Source organism: Dryas octopetala, chromosome 5 (assembly GCF_963921425.1).
Source record: "Dryas octopetala chromosome 5, drDryOcto1.1, whole genome shotgun sequence".
NCBI classification, from domain to species: Eukaryota; Viridiplantae; Streptophyta; class Magnoliopsida; order Rosales; family Rosaceae; genus Dryas; species Dryas octopetala.
The window spans coordinates 18,589,473-18,608,760 of NC_141370.1; the positions used below are offsets into that span (position 1 = coordinate 18,589,473).

Below are 19,288 nucleotides of genomic sequence, written 5' to 3' on the forward strand. Positions count from 1 at the left end.
CACTTTTACTTATTAAAAAAAAAAACTAAAGTGGAACTTTCAGCTCCCCATGTACACACATTCATAACGTGATATTTGAACAAGGCCAACAAGAGCATTTAAAACTCTGCAACATGGGAAGCTACATCTGGCATAATAGAAGATAATTTAGGAAAGTCAAAATCTAGACCACACTTACAACCCAATCCATGAATTTATTACCATTTCAGTCACTTGTTTGATACATACAGATTGGCCACACAATGTACAAGAAACTCACTCATAGTTCAGGAAGTGCTGCTTAAGTATCTCTCTCATTGAAGCCTTAAGAAGTCATCATAACTGAGCAACAAGCTGTTACAGTCAAACACATACCCTAAGTACATAGTATGAGCCTATGAGGAGGAGGAGGGTGGGGAAGTGTATCAGAATTCCTCCACTAGTTTCTAATGATTTTATATGTTTCCCTTTTATATTGTGTATTCCCTATGGTAATAATTAAAAAAAACATGCTTGATAAGTGATATTACTCTATTTGGCAAAAATGATGTCTTTTAAAGTTTCTTGCTCCTAGTTGATTCAATGAATCAATTTGGCACTGAGAAATTACATCACACGAATAAAACTCATACAGCTATTGAGCACTAGCACAAGAAATTTCACTTTACAAGGTTGTTTGCATGGACAGCAAAGAATATCTTACTCTTTATCCTTTTTCTGAGGTTTTTAGCTATTTTTACATCATGGTTTCTTTATATATATGGCTTGCATTATGGGTAAGGCCTCGTGGGCACTTATTTGATAAAATACACATGGAAAAAGAAAGAAAAATAAAAGAGCAGTTGTTCAGTATAACATAAAACAATATGATAGTGCTAAATAGATAATCACTTCACTTACATGATACAATGGCAAACCACTGATGCTATAAAGCACAATAGTCATCTCAGGGGCTGAAACAGTACATGTCCACATGATGGCTTTCGCGTCAGTTGCTTTCGTATCAATTGGTGGTGGCTTGTCAAGAGTAGAAGTTTCCTCCCGCAGCACCATTCTTTTCTTTTTTAAGAAGTGGAGGCGCAACCATGGCTTTAATCTATTCATTATAATGTTGCATTGAGTGCCTCCCAGCTTTACATCAATTTCAGCTCTAATAGGCGAGATTGGCTGAAAGTAGAAAATTCCAAAAGTCAATAAAACAATGCACTATAAGTCTATAACACTATATCATAAATGCAGTGTCTATTCAATATCTTACAACTTTATATGCATTCAAAATGCATGAAATATATCCACTACATTTTCTATGCAAAAAATATATAGCCATCAATGAAGTAAAACAGCAAATTTATTAGGAAGCAAGAACCTAAATATTCTTAAGAGAATCAGACGTTGATGAAGGCACCCTCATCTATCATATCAAGAGCTGTCAATTTTTTTTTTTTGATAAGAAACAAACCTTATTGCTATGCACAAAAATAAAGATGATAAGTCCACACCAAAACACTAGTACAAAGACATTACAGCATAAATTTATCCGAATCAACAAACTGAGAGATTAGTTCCCCAATTCATTTCCTTATTCCCATATCACATTAATACTTTTCAAAACAATTGAATTGAACACATAAAAGGACTATTAATACATATAAACAGCCTCAAACCTTCTGTGTCAGACCACAATTAAATAATCCCTCTATTGTGCTCAAATCAAAGATATACCAACAGATCTGATATGTTTAATTGGACAATATTTCTCCCCAACCTATGAAAGAAGTCTAAAACATACACAAAGGGAAGAGTATCAACTTTTAAGAGACACAATGTGGCAAAATTTTAATTGACAATACTTACCTGTATTGGAATGTAGAAAAAAGAGACAACATCAAGTTTCAGTATCTCCAAAACAGAAGTGCCAGCTTCTCTAAGCAGCTGAGATATAATTTCAAAAACCATCGTCAAGAAGAGGCCAAGATGACATTGAGTTTAAAAAATAGAACACCAAAAGAACTTTAACAACATCAGTAGTTACATCCATACATGAATCTCACTGAAATCCAATTGAACATCAAGGCGTGTAGCTTCCCCCACATCTTCACTTGACTGTGATTTGATGCTTTTAAATTGGATGCCCATGATGTTATTCTCAACAGCAAAATCATATTCCCGATGAACAAATCTCACGTCCAGTTTTGGTAAATTGAAGGAAACCTATTAAATAAGCATAATAGTTATTGTTTACAAGAAGCACATATTTTAATAAAATAAAAAGGAAAATTACAGAAGTGGATGAACAAGATGTCCCATGAAGAAAGCACATAAATATGACATTTTAAACAACAGAACCAAGGAAAGATGCTTTATTGCATGCCATTGTTATTGCATAATAGCTAATATGATTTATGGGATTGACATGGAAAATTGATTTGCTAACATCATAACATTCAGTCCACTCACTCTAAGTAAGAGATACATGGTAGAAAGAACAAGGGAAACCATTATAGAACATAAATCATACATAAAAAAATAAATGGCACCATTACAAAATCTAATGAAAACACATCAACAATACACCAGAAACTCGAACAACCTTTAACATGATTAATCAACTTCTCATCCAATGTGCTGCTTTGGGTCCTCAATTGGAGAAGACTCGTATGGCAGAGGTTGGGTCAGATTTTTAAGCTCAGCCATACTTAACTCAATATACATCCCACATTGGTAATATAAAGCCTTTCATTCCAAATATAAAATATTATGGGTCTTTCCACCCATTGGCAATTGGTTTTTGGGTTGGATGTATAACTTCTACATAGTATCAGAGCTCTGGTTCCAAGAGGTCCTAGTTCAAAACCCCCAACCCTCATCCCCCACTTATTTTTTGAAGATAAAAAAAACAATTACTTATAATCTGTTGACAAGAAGTCCACACGAATATCATCACAACAAGTGAAGTTGGAGCATCTAAGCCAAAACCAATTGTCAATGGGAAGAGAGCCTAGATATTATATATTGCAATGCAAGGCTTTACATTCCTGGTGAGGGATATACTCTCAACACCTCTCTCGTGTGGCGTAACTTGAGCCAAACATGTGGACAACTTATATTGGGTGATGTGGGAGCACATGTGGATTGCCTACTCCAATACCATCCGATACCATGTCAGACAACAACTAGACCCAAAAGCTTAAATTAGGGAATGGGCCAACAATGCATATCAACCTAACAACTCCACATAGTGCAAGATACACAGAATATGTTTATGACACCTCTGCCATCTATGATTCTTCTGCATGCAAAAGAAAATACTCAAAGGTAAATTTTTAAAAAGTTTGACATGATACATTCTCTACCAGACACCAATTTAGCCTTGTTCCTGGGTCTCAAATATTGTCATTCCCTAGCCTTGTCCCCTGTGTTGTATATTTCTTTTTCTTTTTAATGAAATTTGGGTTTCTTATGAAAAACATCACCATTTGGGCTTTCACTCAGATGGTGAGGACTAAGGAGCCGCATGCGAATTGGATAGGTGTTGATCCAAATCCTAGTAGAAAAAAAAAAAAAAATTATACTATCGCATAGTCTGTAATGAATAAGTCACCTACACATAGCCTTATCTAAAAAGGGAAAGGAACATATACATGAAATTACATCACCAAAAACCAAATAGAGCATATAAATAACATTAGCATTTTTCCATACAATTAAATATTTCAAAGTATTTCAGTGCAACTGGGTAATGCGAGACCATTGCATTGACCGATTTTGTGTGATAAAATGACAAAATATATACAAACATTACTAAAACAATTCATATCTATCAATCATTACTAATTTAAACAGTAAAGCATATGTATTTGGATTCACACATCTAGAAGCTTAATTCAATCCAACTCAACTCAAGATTTTGGGCCTCGCTTTGGGCATCGGTGTCTTCTGAATTCAGAAACAATTCTTTCTTCCTTCTAAAGTTTGATTGCAAGGCTGCTATCTATAAGGACATTGTGTTATGCTTAGCTAGTTAGCTGTATTTTGGTTTTCTTGTTCTTAGAGAGTTGTTTTGGCCATACTTGGGAGCTCACTCTCCTAGACTTGTTTGAATGTTGTCTGTTACAGTGGACTACTTGTTCTTTACCTATCTACATATATGATCTGTTTCCTATTGGAAAAAGAAACATAAAAAAAGTAGTTTGGTCTAAGATGACCTATAACTTATTTTTCTCGGCATCATCAAAACCAGCCCAAAACCAAGGTTCCCATGTTCTTTCTTCAAATTTACAACATTCCACCTGCTTCCATTACTGAAATAATTTGTCTTTGATGCTTCTTGTGCAATAAAGTTACACCCTTTGTGTGTTTGTATTTTTGTATTTTTATAGGAAAAATTTAAAACAAAAAAAAAATCTACAAGGATGAACAAGGTGTCCATCAAAATCAATCCTAAGATCATAACTTGAAAAAAAATATATATATATTACATTCAGCTCAAAACCCACTAAAGGGAATATTTTCTGAAGAGACACCCAAAGAATATCTTTTTAAAATTTCCACTAAAAGGAATATCCCTAAAATGCTTTGGAGACGCCCAAAGAGAGAATTTAAAAATCTAATTCTATCCAAATTGAAATACGTTGGATAAATCTCATTGAAAAAGAATCTTAACAAAAAAAATGCCATGGTAATAATATAAAAACAAAAAACAAAGTGAAGGTGGGAAAGAGGAAGAGAGGTCATGTTGAAAGGCATATTAATTGACAAACCTTTTCTGGAAATAAAGAGGTGTATTTTGAGACTGCAACAATCATTTGTTGCTTTTTCTGTGGCTTTTTAGAATCAACAGTCGACTCTATAACCTTATCAGGGTGAGAAGAAGTGTGTGGTGAACTTTTGCTTTTTGGAAGCAGCTCCTCGTTCAGGTTCACCATGATCTCTCCACAGGCAATGTCCACATTCTTGATGATTACACCAACTTCCCTACGTCCAAATCAATAAATTAAAATGATATTAGCTGATCAACCAAGCGGTCCAAGCCTTGTCATTGGCATTTAGAAAATCTACAACAAGAAACATATTATTCTAAAGAAAATACCTATCATAGTCAAGTTCACAAGAGAGACCGAAATCTTCACAGATAAAAAGAGCAGATGACCTGTCCATCATGGCAGATGATGACTGGCCTGCCGAAAGGGACCCTTCGGTGCAAAAATTGGATAACTGGTCACAACTAGCCTGTGGTTCACTCCTCTGAACAACAATAGGTGATATCTGTAGCTTAACAATAAGATTTTTCCTGGATTCATCATCTTTAGAAGTGTCCACTTTCAGTTCCTTAACTTCAATGGATGCTTTGGGCGTCTGTAACATTTCACGAGACAAGAATAATGACCAAAATAAAGTTTGGCATGAAAGATACAAAAGAGAAACGAAATAAAAAAACTACCAAACAAACAAATGAGAAAGTACAGTGTTTTGAACTTAATTATTTTCGATCCTAATTTAAACATTACCGGCTTACGCATTTTGTGCTTATTGATGGCACATTACAGAATAAAGGTTGTTCAATTAATTACAACTATATTCAAATATAAAAAATGAAATAATATATGGTGTTGCATACTCTTTCATTTATTTCAAATTAGTTAGCCTTCAAGCAATTTTATGCTTCAAATGGTGACTACATATCCTTATAAAAGGATTTTCATGCAAAAACATCTATGCATTAAGAAAGAATAATACAAGTGCAATGTATTTCGTTCAGAAAAGGAGGAAAAACACTAGTCCAGTGCTGCATACCTTCAAAGCCAAATCTGTGATGGAAAACGAAAAATATCTTGCAACATTAAGCACCATCCAGTTTCGCCGGCCTGAATTGCTGCGGGGTCTTCGAGACTTAGCCTTTGGCGTACTTTTATTCGAAGGCCTCATTACAACTTCTAAGTCACATATTAACACTTGCACCTTAGGGTCTTTAGAAAAAAAACCAAACCCTAGTGTAAGCAAGGACTGGCGTACGCTTAGTTTAATTTCACCAACAGAAACAGATTCAACAGCGCCCTGCAAAATTGTCAAATTTGTAAAAAAAAACGAATATCATCATCTTATAAACACTAATCTGCTGACAGAACAGAATTTCCACACATTTGACAATCATACACAGGAGATGCCAAACAGTATCTGGAGGGCTCCAGGGAGGGTAAGAGCAACAATCAAGCCTTAATTACTAGAACTTCCAGTTCAGTCAAACCATGTTTCTTCAGACCTTCAGAATGTAAGTTTCTTTATTGATGAATTTTAATTTCATAAGCAGACGGAGAGATAATCCCTTCTTTTTCTTACAGGTAGAATATACTCCATTCAAGATAAGTGCAGTCATCAAAGTCGCATACCAAACGAAGGATTAGTCTACAAGTCGGAACACTCTAGAGAGATCTATCACAAAACCAAAAAAACACACACTTTGTAAACAACTGCCTAGCTCTATTTTCCAAATTTCCAAAACATTGCAAAACAAAAGAATCTTTCAGTTGGGTCAAAAGCATCAATAAGAAAATCCATTTAAAATGAATAAGGTATAAGGAACCCAAGGAAACCCAAGCCTCAAAGAAAGTCAACAAAGGATAATCACGGAATTAATTTTGCACAAGTGAACAGTCCCCTCAATCATTACAAAGATGCCATATAGCAGGCCAATTATTGAGTGTCCTCCCATGAGAAACAAGAATAGTAATTTGGTGACATGAATGCTGCACAAGGTGACACAAAAAATCACTTACAATCATCTCCAGAAAGCCCATACCATCAGAGCAGCAATCTCTATCAAACTCTAAATTCATGATAGCTTGTATTTAGCATATGATACTACTAATGAAACCATACAATCATTCCCTCATTAGTGATTCTAGTGAAGCCACACTAGTGTGCGCCCCACAATACTTCTATGAGCTTTTAACATGAAATAAGAAAAAAGGAAAATCCCTTTACTCACCCAAACTCATAATAACCAACAAAATAAACCCAGTCACTCAAGCAAAGGAGAAAACCTTTTTAAACTTCACCACAACATCCCTTATACATTTCCATCCACCAAACCGAAATCTGACAGATACTCCCACTGTGCGGCTCAAAAACCAGGCCAGAAACCTTGAAGCAAACCTGCAAAAGATGCTTAGAAAAACTTAGCAACCAAAATTAATCTAATCATTTCAAGCCTGATATATGAATGCAAAGTTTGATGAGAATGATAACAATTAGTCTAAGCCATGCACCAGTAATGATGAAATTAAAGGCATTTCTGGCTATAGATTTTCTTTTTTAAAAAAACAAGCAAAAATTTAATTGCTATGCACATGAAACATAACATTGCAATGGACAAGAAATCCATTTTAATGATACAAAAAGAAATCTTAAAACAATCAAGACAATACAAGCAAAACAGAATGGTATAAATAAAACTTGTAGCCTAGAAAAATCAACACACAGCAGCCTTCCAATTAATTTAATCAGTATAACCAAGAAGGAGAGATCCCTAAACTATGAAGAAACCGATGCCCAAAGTGAAGACCTAAACTTAACTTTGTCCCATAATTCCTCTTGCCCATCCCCAATCTTGTCTTCAAATATTCTTTTATTGCTTTTCAACCAAATAACCCACATTACAGAAAACACCATACATTCCCTTCAAAACTTTGGCCTTCGTCCCACCCCCTAACACCCTGTGCTTTCCACTTAATAAAGAAAAACACCCCCTTGGCACAACCCAACTAACATTCAACTCCCTAATTAACTTCAGCCACAGACTTCGAGCACTTGGGCAATGTATAAAAAAGTGATCAAGAAGTACAAAGTACAATACAATGGACACGATGTCCGCTATCCTACAAGATCCTAGGTAACAAGCTCTAGGATATTAAAAAGGCCTAACAGAGTATACCAGCAATGAAAACAACCATAATCAAAATATAACACACAACAGCCTCCCAATTAGACAAAAAGGCAGAAAATGAGTAATCCTTAAAAACTGGAATGAGTCGAGTGACTGATGCCCATAATGAATCCCAAAATCGGACTACCACAAATTGTCCACCTCTTCCCCCTTAGCATCATCAAAGACCCTTTTATTTCTCTCCACCCAAATTACCCACAAAACAGCCAACACCGCACACCTCCCCAACATCACACCTCTCTTACTTCCTCCAAACGTTTATATCTAGCACACAATAATTCCACACATGAAGCTGGATTACCGCAGCACCCTTTAGACTCCCTAATCAGTCTTTGCCACAAGGTGAGAACAATGGGACTATGAAGCAGCAAATGAGTTAAGCTTTCCGTCTCCTTTGAACCAAATCACAAGTGTTCACCTCTCATGGCCTATAATCCAAGTTAACACCTGAACCTTTTGAGGTACTTTTGCAGTCCAAATTGCCCAAGAGGGACCAAAAAGAGAAAGAGAAGAATTGTCCATCAATTGCTTTGAAAAGGATTTGCATGAGAACTCTCCCAACAACTCCAGCATCCATATTCTCCTATCCGATTTACTTCGTTGTCCTATTGCTCTATTACTGTGGCAGAATCTGTTTAGGGAGGCAAATGTGGTATGGGATATCCCAAGGCTCATGTAATACCTTACTATGTGAGAGATATAGAGTTTTTGGAGGAAGAAAAATGAGCATGGTTTTGGGGAGATGTGTAGTGATGGAAATTTTTTGGGTGGTTTGGTTGGAAAGAAACAGGAGGGTGTTTGAGGGAGCCAGGGGTGAGGACGTGGATCAGTTATATGATAGGGTTCACTTCGGGCATCAGTATCTTCAGAGTTTAGGGATAATTCTTTTTAGGCCATTTTTTATGATTGGAATGCAGTTGTGCTTTAGTTTTGGTTTCTACTGTGAACACCTAAAATTTTTTTTGGGGGAAATGACCTAGCAAATTAACAAATAACAATGAACAATGGTCCAATGAGTCCATTTTTGCTCACCACAAAAAGGTGGCGGTGAGCAAAAATGAATCCATGGTCCAATTATGGTAAGTGGCCCAATTTTTATCACTAAAAGCAGACTCATTCAAATAACTAGTAAGATCAGTACCGCACTGATCATTTCTTTTTTCTTTTATTTCAAGCAAATTTGGGTGGTGCCTGTATATTATTCAAACTATTACACCTACACACACATTGTCTTCATTGGTTTTCAGGACTGCTAAAACTGTGCCAAAATTGAGAATTCTTACATCTCAAGCACTCCATGATGATGATTTTAATTCCAAAAATTAACAAAACTCCCATTAATCTCATCAAAATCCAACCACACCCAGTCTTCAAATTCCAAATCAGTAAGAGAATTCACAACGAAAACTGATGAAAACGAGTTCAACCGAGTTCGACGCATACACACACATGCATACATTCACATAAAACACATATATGGATGGTTGTGCAATGGAAATGAGGGGCGTACATGAAGAGCAGCCACAATGTGATGCAGAGGAGCAAGAAGCCAAAGAGGAAATTGACAGGCGAAGCTGCCATTGTTGTTGCCGAGAAAGTGATTGTTGTTGTTGATCGGATTAGGGAATTGCTGTTGCAGAGAAGCAAAGGCAGAGCATTCTGTGCTCATAACTTCATGACATAAAACCCTAGAAAAGGAAATTAAAGGCAGAGAGACTGTGAGCCAAGCAGACCAAGTCTTCCCTTGCGTAGCGATCGGAGGGCTTGTAATTAATTTATATGAGAGAGAGAGAGGCAGAAGAAGCAGATCCGATCCATGAGGGAGGGAGAGAGAGAGAGAGAGAGAGAGAGAACTGGTGTGTGTGGGAAGGGTGGGGATCAGGTGCGGTGAGTGTACGGACCAAGTGGGTGTGTCCTTGGACGTTGGGAGGGGACGAATCAATTAGTCAACGCTAGGGGTGGGCATATTAACCGCGGACCGCCAAAACCGGCCGAACCGCATCGCAAAAAAACCGTAAAAAACCGCGTTGACCAAAAAAAGTCAACACCGCCAAAAAAACCGAACCGCACCGCTTCTCTCCGGTTCCGGTTCTACACCTTATTTAACTGCACCGAACCGAACCGCACCGCATATTTGCAAAAAATATATATTTTTATATTTTTATACACATATTGTCATATACACCATTTTATATATTTTTTTCTATATATTTATACCATTTTTATATACTTTTTATACACTTTTTGTACACATTTTTATACACTTTAGACCCTAAACCCTAATAAAATATTAAAATTAATATTAACCTAGCTATATTTTAAGGGTTTAAACCCTAAAATATATTTTATATAACCCTATAACCTATTTTCTAGATATATAATATAATAATAAATTAATAATGTTTTAGTATATAATTTTAGTTATACCCATTACCCTATATAATAAAATTAGTATATTCTTTATATTCTATATAAAAAAAATTAATATATTATTTATAGTTTATACTCTATATACTAAAATTTTTAATTGTTTATAGTTCTAGGGTATAATATATAGTTATATACTATATAAGTGTATATAGGGTATATGCCATATAAGGTAATAAAGTATAGGATTTAAAATTTATGGTATAAGGTTTAGAATATTAGGGTTTATAGTATAAGGATTTAAAACTTATGATATAGGGTTTGGTTGCAACTCATCTCTCATTCTCTAAACCCTAAACCATAAAGTTTAAAATTTTATATATTCTATATACTCTATATAGTCTAGTTACATAAACTAGTTTGCCCAACCAAACCCCAAAGTCCCAAAGCCCAAAACAAATCCAATTGCTCAAACCCCAAAACATATATTTTATATAAACTATAAAACATTCAAAAATTTTAAACATATGTAAATGTAATAAAAAGACCAAATCCCAAACGAAACCCCAATATGGCTAAACCCAAAAAAATATGTTTTATATAAATTATAAAACATAAAAAAATTTAAAACATATGTAAATGTAATAAAAAGACCAAACCCCAAACGAAACCCCAATATGGCCAAACCCAAAAAATATGTTTTATATAAATTATAAAACATTAAAACAATAAAACATATATAAATATAATAAAAAGACCAAACCCCAAACAAAACCCCAATCTTACCAAACCCCAAAACATTAAAGCATATTTAAATGTAATAAAAAGATGAAACCCCAATCTTGTCAAACCCCAAAACATATGTTTTATAATTTTTATAAAACATTAAAACATATGTAAATGTAATAAAAAGACGAAACCCCAATCTTGCCAAACCCCAAAATATATGTTTTATAATTTTTATAAATCATTAAAACATATGTAAATGTAATAAACAGACGAAACCCCAAACGAAACCCCAATCTAAACCCCAAACGAAACCCCAATAGAAAGTTCTAAACCCCAAAAATAAAAAACTTAATTCACTACACGTCTACAACTGTAAAACACCAAAACACAAACCTAAAAGGCTAAAACAGTAAAACATAAACTGATAAACCAAACCCCAATCTCACGCCGCCCTCTCTCTTTCAGTCTCACAGTCTCACTCATCTCTCTCAGTCCGACTCTGAGCTCTCAGTCACCGACTCACTCGACTCACTCAGCTCTCTCGCGTTGGCCTCTCTCTCTCTCTCTCTCTCGCTCATTCTCTCCCCATCTCTGTCGAAGACTAGAATGTCACACCGTCGCAGGCTTCGCAAATCGCAACTGAACAGGTATGCGTATGTCTCATTGTCTCTCACTCTCAAGTCTCAATGTCTCATCTCTCTTTCTCTCGTCTCTCAGACTTTACCCTCTCATCTCTGTCTCTCATCTGTCACTAGGGTTTCCAATTCAAACTAGGGTTTCGAATTCTAATTTGGGGATTTTTGTGTTATTGCACTGCAATTATTGCAGCTCTCAGTCATCTCTTTCACTCTCTCGCCTCTCGCCTCTCATCTCTGTCGAAGACTAGAAGGTCGCACCGTCGCAGGCTTCGCAAATCACAACTGAACAGGTATGTCTCATTGTCTCTCACTCTCACTCTAAGTCTCAATGTATCATCTCTCATTCTCTCGTCTCTCATACTTCACCCTCTCATCTCTGTCTCTCATCTGTCACTAGGGTTTCGAATTCTAATTTGGGGATTTTTGTGTAATTGCAGCTCTCAGTCATCTCTCTCACTCTCTCGCCTCTCGCCTCTCATCTCTGTCGAAGACTCAAAGGTTGCAGGGTCACAAGGTCGCAGGCTCGCAGCTTCTAATCTGAACAGGTATGTATGTCATCTCTCTCACTATGAAGTCTCGTCTCTCATCTCTGTCTCTCACTCTAAAACAGTGAAACTAGGGTTTCGAATTCAAAGAATCAAATTTGGGGATTTTTGTGTAATTGTTGCTGGTTTCGAAATTCAATCAATTAGGGATTTTTGTGTAATTGCTAAAAGAAATTGACTTAGGAACTAGTAAGTTAGTAACTTTGTTTTAAGCAGGCCAAGAACCGTGGTGAGAACCGCACCGCACCGCATTCAAGACGGTTTGGTTTGGTTCGGTTTTTTTATTTTTTTCACGGTTTTAAGCACCGAACCGCACCGTCTATTTATGTCTGGCGCGGTGCACGGTTTCGAGAGAAAAGTGAGTCGAACCGCACCGCGCCCACCCCTAGTCAACGCTGCGTTTCGAGTTTCAAAGTTGGGGAGGAGTGGGTGGCAGTTGAATTACCCGCGAGTCCGCGACGAATGCTTTGAAAGGAGAAAAATACATATAAAAAGGACAGAAAAGTCCAAGGCAGGCTTAGGCAAAAAAAATTAGTGGATTTTTTCCTATTTTCTTATAAAATATGTGACTTTTTTGGTTTTTCTACCACTGTTTTTTATAGTTTATTTGGTTTTTGATTCGTTAAAGAATCATTGAGCTTGTCCTTTTACATATAACTAAATTTAGAAGTGTATCAATAAACATTTGGTAAAAGTTTATTGAAGTTGCTTTTAAGATTAGGAGTTTTTTAAGAATATCAAAATACTTTTTCCTTTTTTTAAAGAATAATCTTGAATATATTGGTGCTATATGAAGCCTTTTATAATAAGATTTATAAGTCACTCACTTAGATTATGACATCGTTTGCACTTCATCATTCAAATTAAAAATTGAATCAATTTACTATTTAAATTTTAAAAAATTTGCAATGTTATGCCTCCATAAAATTCTGTCAACTTTTTCGTCATTTTTCATGGGTTTTTTTCTCATTGCAAGCCTAATCCTTATATCCACTGCCACCACTAACCTCTAGCCACTCCAACCTCTCCTTCTTCTTTTTTCTCAACTCTCTCTATCTCTCTCCTCCTTTTGGAATTGACGATGGCGGCAATATAGAACCCGAATTAAGGTTCAAATCCGGACTTAAAAATTTGGTCTCAAAAAATGAGAATGTTGAAGGAAAACTTCTTGGATCCATGGCGTTTCCCAAAAAAAAAATGAAGGTTTGATGCAGAGGCCAATAGAAAAAAAGAAGGAGGAGGAGGAGAGGTTGGGGTGGCGGTAAAGATGGGGATTAGGCTTGGAATAATGAAAATACCCCTAAAAATGACAAAAAAAATTGACGGAATTAGATTGAGACATGATATTGCAAATTTTTTTAAATTTAAGTGGCAGATTGATTTAATTTTTAATTTGGGTGGTGAAATGCAAACCGTGTCATAATCTAAGTGGATGACTTGTAATAAAGCTTTATTGTAAATGTGAAAATGATGTTTTTCTTTTCGAAAATTCAACCCTATAACCCAAATAGTAGTAGAGATTGTTTCTATAATCCAACTTTTCAAAACTTACTTCTATAACCATTTTGGCACGTCAAAAGTCAAAAATACCCTTCATATATACCAAATTAAACCTTTGTTTTTTTTTTTTTTATCTCACTATCTTCCCCCCTTCCAGCGATCTCTCTTACTCTACCTTTAATGCATTTCCATATGTTAATTTAGGTCAAATATGATTAAAGTTAATGACTATTTGATATGTCTAAAAGGCCCATGCCACGTCACTTTTCCATCTTAAGCATTGACGGAGTTAGGGAGTGAGACCAAATTGCAAGTGTAACTTAAACTATCAGTAGTGCTAGACATCCCACATTTTTATACCATAATTTCATACCACCTTATGTGTCAATTTACATGGCATTCATACATTGGATACTAAAAATAAAAACAAAAATTCAAAAAGAAAAAGAAAAATCTTGTCCAATAAAATAATGATGCGTATATAAAAATATAGTATAAGAATGTAGTAAGTATAGCATTATTCTTAAACTATAGGACTAAAATGATCAAAATTGAAACCACAGGTATAAAATTAAAAAAAGAGAAACTATGGAAACCAAAAAGTGTAATTTGGCCAAAAATCAAAAGAAAAAAAAAAAAAAAAGCAAACACAACAGCACTTGGCACACCCTACTTCTCTTGCACCTCCTCTTCTTTACGGTCCCTCTTGTTCCTCGAAGGCCACAGCCCCTCTTACTCAGGTACGCTCTCTCTCTCTCTCTCTCTCTCTCTCTCTCTCTCTCTTCGTCAAGCTCTATGTTTTGTTGTTGTTTTTCGTCACAAAGATTGGGCAAAAGACCTGTGCTTGTTCAGCTCTGTCTGTTTGGTACACAAAAACAAACCCAAACGAACCTTCTATGATTGTATTTGAAGATTAAAGATAGGATCTTTTTTTTTTTTTGCTGAGTTTGTTCCGTGCAAAACCAACCAAATCTTCACTGTGTTTGCTGGTTTTGCATTTTTCTTCGAATTTAGGCTTTCTTTTTGTATTTTTATTTTGGGTGGGTTTTGATTTTGATTTTTTCTTTTCATAGTTAGCTGGTACTTAAGTTACTGTTATATTTGGAAGCTACAATCTTTGTTCAAAATATCAGAATTATATTAGTAAAGTTTATCAATTCTGGATATTATTATTTATCACACCATATCTGCAACAATATTAAAAATAATAAGTTGGGACACGTGAGGTTCTACTTGATTTATGGACTGTAAAAGGTTTGTTTTTTTTAGTATAGTTACCAGCTATGCTTGCATGGTGATGAAATTCTTGAACGAGCCCCATTCGTAAATGGCATGTTCATAATTTTCTATTACAGTATCCTGAGTTAATGTCAACACCAAAGCTTCTAATTATTTTTCCACCGGTTGCATGGAAAACAGAAGCTTCAAATCATGGAGGAAACTTCAGGATCAAGCGCAAGCTACGAAGACAGAGTAAAGAAGTAAGTTAAATTTGTGAAGGTGTAATTATGCTAATTAGGTTTTGGTTGTCTGATTCGATATTATTTTTATTGCTTCTGCTTTTAGAGAAGCTCCTCAGCTTGCTGCTGTGTTGAAAGAAATGAAGGAAGGATTAGATAATGTGAGGTTCAAAGTCCAAGCTTTAACTGCAAAGGTAGACATATCCCAGTTTCTATGGTCATTGTAATTTCACTATAGCTCCGTTTGTTTTGGTGGAAATTCTAAAACTTTATGCTGCTTTGTAAGTTGTTGGAAATTATTTCTACAGTGATGGTGCTTCCGTTGAGGCTTAAATTTAATGCAAGGGCTGGCAGTTTCTTTGTTAAGAAATTATTCCACGAGAAAGCTTGTTGTTCTAAAAAAATTTCTCTACTTTTTGCAGCAACAGTATTTCTTTGAAACAATTGCAGAATATAGGAATCCCAATTGGCATGCTAGTATATTAAGCATGCTTCACCAGAAGTCACATAATTCATTTTCTTGTTTTCTTCTCCATGTCAAATGTATCAAATGTATCAGGTGAAAGCAAATCATTATCCAACAACAGAAGGGATAAGCTATCTTGAAGCCAAGCATTTGCTGCTTTTAAACTATTGCCAGTCACTTGTTTATTACTTACTTCGCAAGGCTAACGGGTTCCCAATCAATGGACATCCCGTTGTCCGGAGCCTTGTGGAGATAAGATTGTTTCTGGAAAAGGTCTGATTCTTTGGGAATTTGTTTTTGTTTCTTCTTGTCATTCTAGTCACCTGTGTAATCATTCGTTAATCAATTATCACCTGTTTGTTTGCAACAGATTCGACCCATTGACAAGAAGCTCCAGTACCAAATTGAGAAGCTCACAAAGGTTACTGTGAGCACAACTGAGAATGCGCGTCCAAGTGAAAAGGAATCACAATCGGATGTGCCTCAAACACATGATTTATTGAAATATCGCCCGAATCCTGACATGCTTGTTAGCAAAGCAGATGTGACTTCTAAGGTGAAATACAAATCTGCACGATATTTGAATTCCTCTTTTTCCATGTACTGAACCGTTTTAAAGGTTTTGTCTTCTATTTTATGTATTGTAGGATGGTACTGATGTGTATCGACCCCCCAAATTTGCCCCAACTTCTATGGAAGAAGATAAGTTGTCAAAACAGGACAGAAATGCATTGAGAAAGGAGAAGAATACTCTACGACAAGCTAGGCAAAGTGCTTTTGTGAGGGAACTGGTGGATGATTTGGAGGGGAGACCTGAAGAGGTTTGTGTGGTCAGTTTTGTGGGTTGCCAGGCATGAATGCTGGATTTATTGTTCTCATAATTGCTTTTTGTTGATGTCAAATTATAGATTGTAGAAAGTGTTGGAGCTGAAAGTAGAGAATTAGCCAGATACAGGGCAAAGATGGAGGAACGTGCACGGCAAGAAGAGGAGCTTTTTATTCGTGCTCCTATTACAAAGAAGGAGAAACAGAGGGAGAAACACTTAAAGAAGTCAAGAAATGGGTATGCACACTTTAGAAATCGATTTTATGGTTTTCTTTTTAAGTATGTCAAATTTATTTGTCTGTGAAATTGTCAGTGGCTGACTGTTCTTAACTTGTTTCTATCAGGTTGCTTGGTTTGACGGACAATTTTTATGATGAAATTAAAACTTTACCCTTGGAAGATGAGAATGATGAGCAGACGCCAAGCTTCAGTAGTGCTCGTGGTGGAATGGGCAAGCATAAGAAGCGCAAGGTATATCATATCAAATTTAATTTATGATCAGATAAAAAGATCCGAATTTAATTTATGAAATATATACTCTTCTTCTGCTCGGAACTACTAAATCCATGAAGTTCTGTCAGTTAGACTGTTATCTTGCGCAATTGTTAGGAATTAGTACTGGTGATATCTGATTCTGTGATAACTTTCTTTATATCCTTTAAGTGGTTGGATGTACTAAATATTTAATTTTATAGTTTAGTTAATAGAATTCAATACTGTGAAGGGCCATGTTACAAAAGCCTATTGGAAAATGAGAAATCAGGTCTTTCTTGATGTGCATGCTTGTAGACTTCTGTATGCAAATCGTTAGGGAAAGCTAATACATGTGTCTTTATGTGAAAAGCTATTAGACTGTTCAATTTATATGTTCGTACTTGAATCATGAGAAGATCTGCCTATAACTAATCCGGAAAAGGACTGTTGGTATCTGAACTAAGACTGTCTCAGAGGATCTGAGAACTAAGAATGTGTTGATTACCAATTGCTCCATGTTAAATAGAGTATTGGTGGTGGGCTATAACTTGCCATGCTTATGCACTTCTTACCTCATCACAAGTTCACAACTCATCTAGGTACGACTGGATTTGCTTTTATCCTTTATGTTCGCATATGTACAGAATCCTTGATCTCATACAAAATGATACATAGAATTAGTGCACAGGACTTGCAATCCTTGCTTCTCTGCTGTCCAAAGGTCATAAGATTTTCAGCAATTGTAAGGCGTAATGTTTTTAGATGATTTACAGTCGAAAAGAAACATCTACTGCGATCTACAAAACTTATCTTCACCATCATTACACTTGTCATCCAAGTCAGAATATTCTTTAGAATGATAAATTTCAGGAGAAGGATGAGAAGTCAGGCATTCAGTTTGTAGTTAGGGCTTTTGTGAGTTCATATGGCATGGAAGCCATAATTTTCTTTTATATATTTAGATATGATTACAGAGACTGAAGAGGGTTTTTCTTTTCTCTCTTCCAACGAGTTTCCATATCATACATATGCATGTAGTATCAAGTTAAAATTTCTTGGTATATGCATGTCGTATCAATTTCAAAATTGATATGGGTCCATATGAACTTTTCAATCATGAAATGTTTCCACTTGTTATGTCCTAAGATGCAAGCTAGAATATACTGTCACAAATATGGTCTAAATTAGCCAGTTGGCTACTATGGATATCTTGTGTGAATCCAGTATTGATTTTTTCCTTTGATATGTATTTGTTTTTCTATTGTTTTTATTGGGTTTGCTTTATATATATGTATATATTATGCAAAGTTTGTTCTCCTAGCTTGCATTGACAAATTTGGTCCATTTTACAGATGAGGCGTTGAATGACAAACTTATGCAGCTTGATAACTCTAACGATTGCCTTGCTGCTCAAAATGCGTGTTGCTTAGTCGCATGAAATAGCCTCCTTCAAGTAGGGAACACATTTTACTGGTCTAATTTAATTTCTCTTTCTTTTCGTGGTGGTGGTGGGAGAGGATGCTGTTCAAATAGGTTACAAATTTTGCCATTTGCATTGCTTAGAAACTTTATTTTGTTTTGTAGTTGTGGGCTTTGTATGTTTCTGCTCTTGCAGAATTTTCAATGAGATCAACTGGTGAGAGTGATAACTAATCCAGCGAAGGTCACCTAATAGTGATTTACTTTTAATTTATCTCATGTCTATCTTTATATTCAATTACCAGTACATCTCAAATCACCATTCATATCCCTTATATATATATATATAAACAATAAAAAGAAGATTAGGTGTACTGTGCACATGTCTTCCGAAGTTCCGAATTGATGAAAAGGGCCAAAGCCAACCAAGTTTGTCAGTTCAGAAAAAATAAAACAATGAAAAAAAGTTTAATCTGACTTGTAAGCCTGTAGCTGGAATTTGCGTTGAGCTTAGTTTGAATTGATAGGGGATTGAATTTAGGCAGTGTTGGCCTGTTGGGGTGGAAACGATTTGTGTACCCACCAATTTTTATTCTTAGAGTGACAACAAAAGGTAAAAAAAAAATGAGTGACCTCTATTTAGGGTTAGGTATGGACGTATGGTTTGACTAGTCATTGGCTGGTGTGGGACCTTTGGGTTTAATTAATGTTTTTTTAAGAAACTTAAAATTAGTTTTAAAAGAAGTTTAAATAATAATTTTTAAGTTAGTTTCCATTTTATCTTTTCTCCAACAATATTAAAAAAAACAAAAAACCAAATGAATAGGTGCTAAAATTACATAGGAATGGGATATAATGAAGATATCATACTTAAATTAGCTGTAGGGGAAAAGGAAAACTAGAGTGAGCATAAGAACTCATATAGTGCACCAGTCACACATTG

The 19,288-nt window shown here is 35.5% G+C and overlaps 2 protein-coding genes across 6 annotated transcripts in view; one reads left to right on the top strand and one right to left on the bottom strand.

The window, feature by feature from the left end:
* Positions 1-9,740, bottom strand: part of SAB (HYPERSENSITIVE TO PI STARVATION 4) — a 30,694-nt gene extending 20,954 nt beyond the window's left edge. For 2 of the 3 annotated variants that reach the window (XM_086243261.1, XM_086243260.1), the window contains exons 1-8: positions 9,432-9,740; positions 7,020-7,131; positions 5,773-6,033; positions 5,069-5,334; positions 4,740-4,953; positions 2,020-2,190; positions 1,834-1,911; positions 880-1,146 (exon numbers count right to left, since the gene is read on the bottom strand). In XM_086243261.1, the coding sequence (XP_086099387.1) occupies positions 880-1,146; positions 1,834-1,911; positions 2,020-2,190; positions 4,740-4,953; positions 5,069-5,334; positions 5,773-6,033; positions 7,020-7,131; positions 9,432-9,502 (1,440 nt within the window). In that variant the 5' untranslated portion in view covers positions 9,503-9,740. Of the gene's footprint in view, positions 1-879; positions 1,147-1,833; positions 1,912-2,019; positions 2,191-4,739; positions 4,954-5,068; positions 5,335-5,772; positions 6,034-7,019; positions 7,132-9,431 lie in introns of those variants that run through there. The other variant, XM_086243262.1, reaches the window with a different exon arrangement.
* A 1,697-nt stretch (positions 9,741-11,437) lies between these two features.
* On the top strand, positions 11,438-18,619 carry LOC147285263 (uncharacterized). 3 transcript variants are annotated; one of them, XM_086244535.1, is made up of 11 exons: positions 11,438-11,664; positions 11,846-11,945; positions 12,093-12,200; positions 15,120-15,181; positions 15,267-15,354; positions 15,720-15,899; positions 15,997-16,182; positions 16,274-16,447; positions 16,535-16,689; positions 16,797-16,923; positions 18,279-18,619. In XM_086244535.1, exons 4-11 carry the CDS (start codon positions 15,132-15,134, stop codon positions 18,288-18,290), a joined length of 972 nt encoding a protein of 323 aa, XP_086100661.1. In that variant the 5' UTR covers positions 11,438-11,664; positions 11,846-11,945; positions 12,093-12,200; positions 15,120-15,131; the 3' UTR covers positions 18,291-18,619. The 3 variants fall into 3 exon arrangements, with proteins under 3 accessions (XP_086100661.1, XP_086100658.1, XP_086100660.1); XM_086244532.1 differs by having other exon boundaries at positions 12,093-12,199; positions 15,112-15,181; XM_086244534.1 differs by lacking the exons at positions 11,438-11,664; positions 11,846-11,945; positions 12,093-12,200 and having other exon boundaries at positions 15,104-15,181.
* Positions 18,620-19,288: the final 669 nt, after the last annotated feature.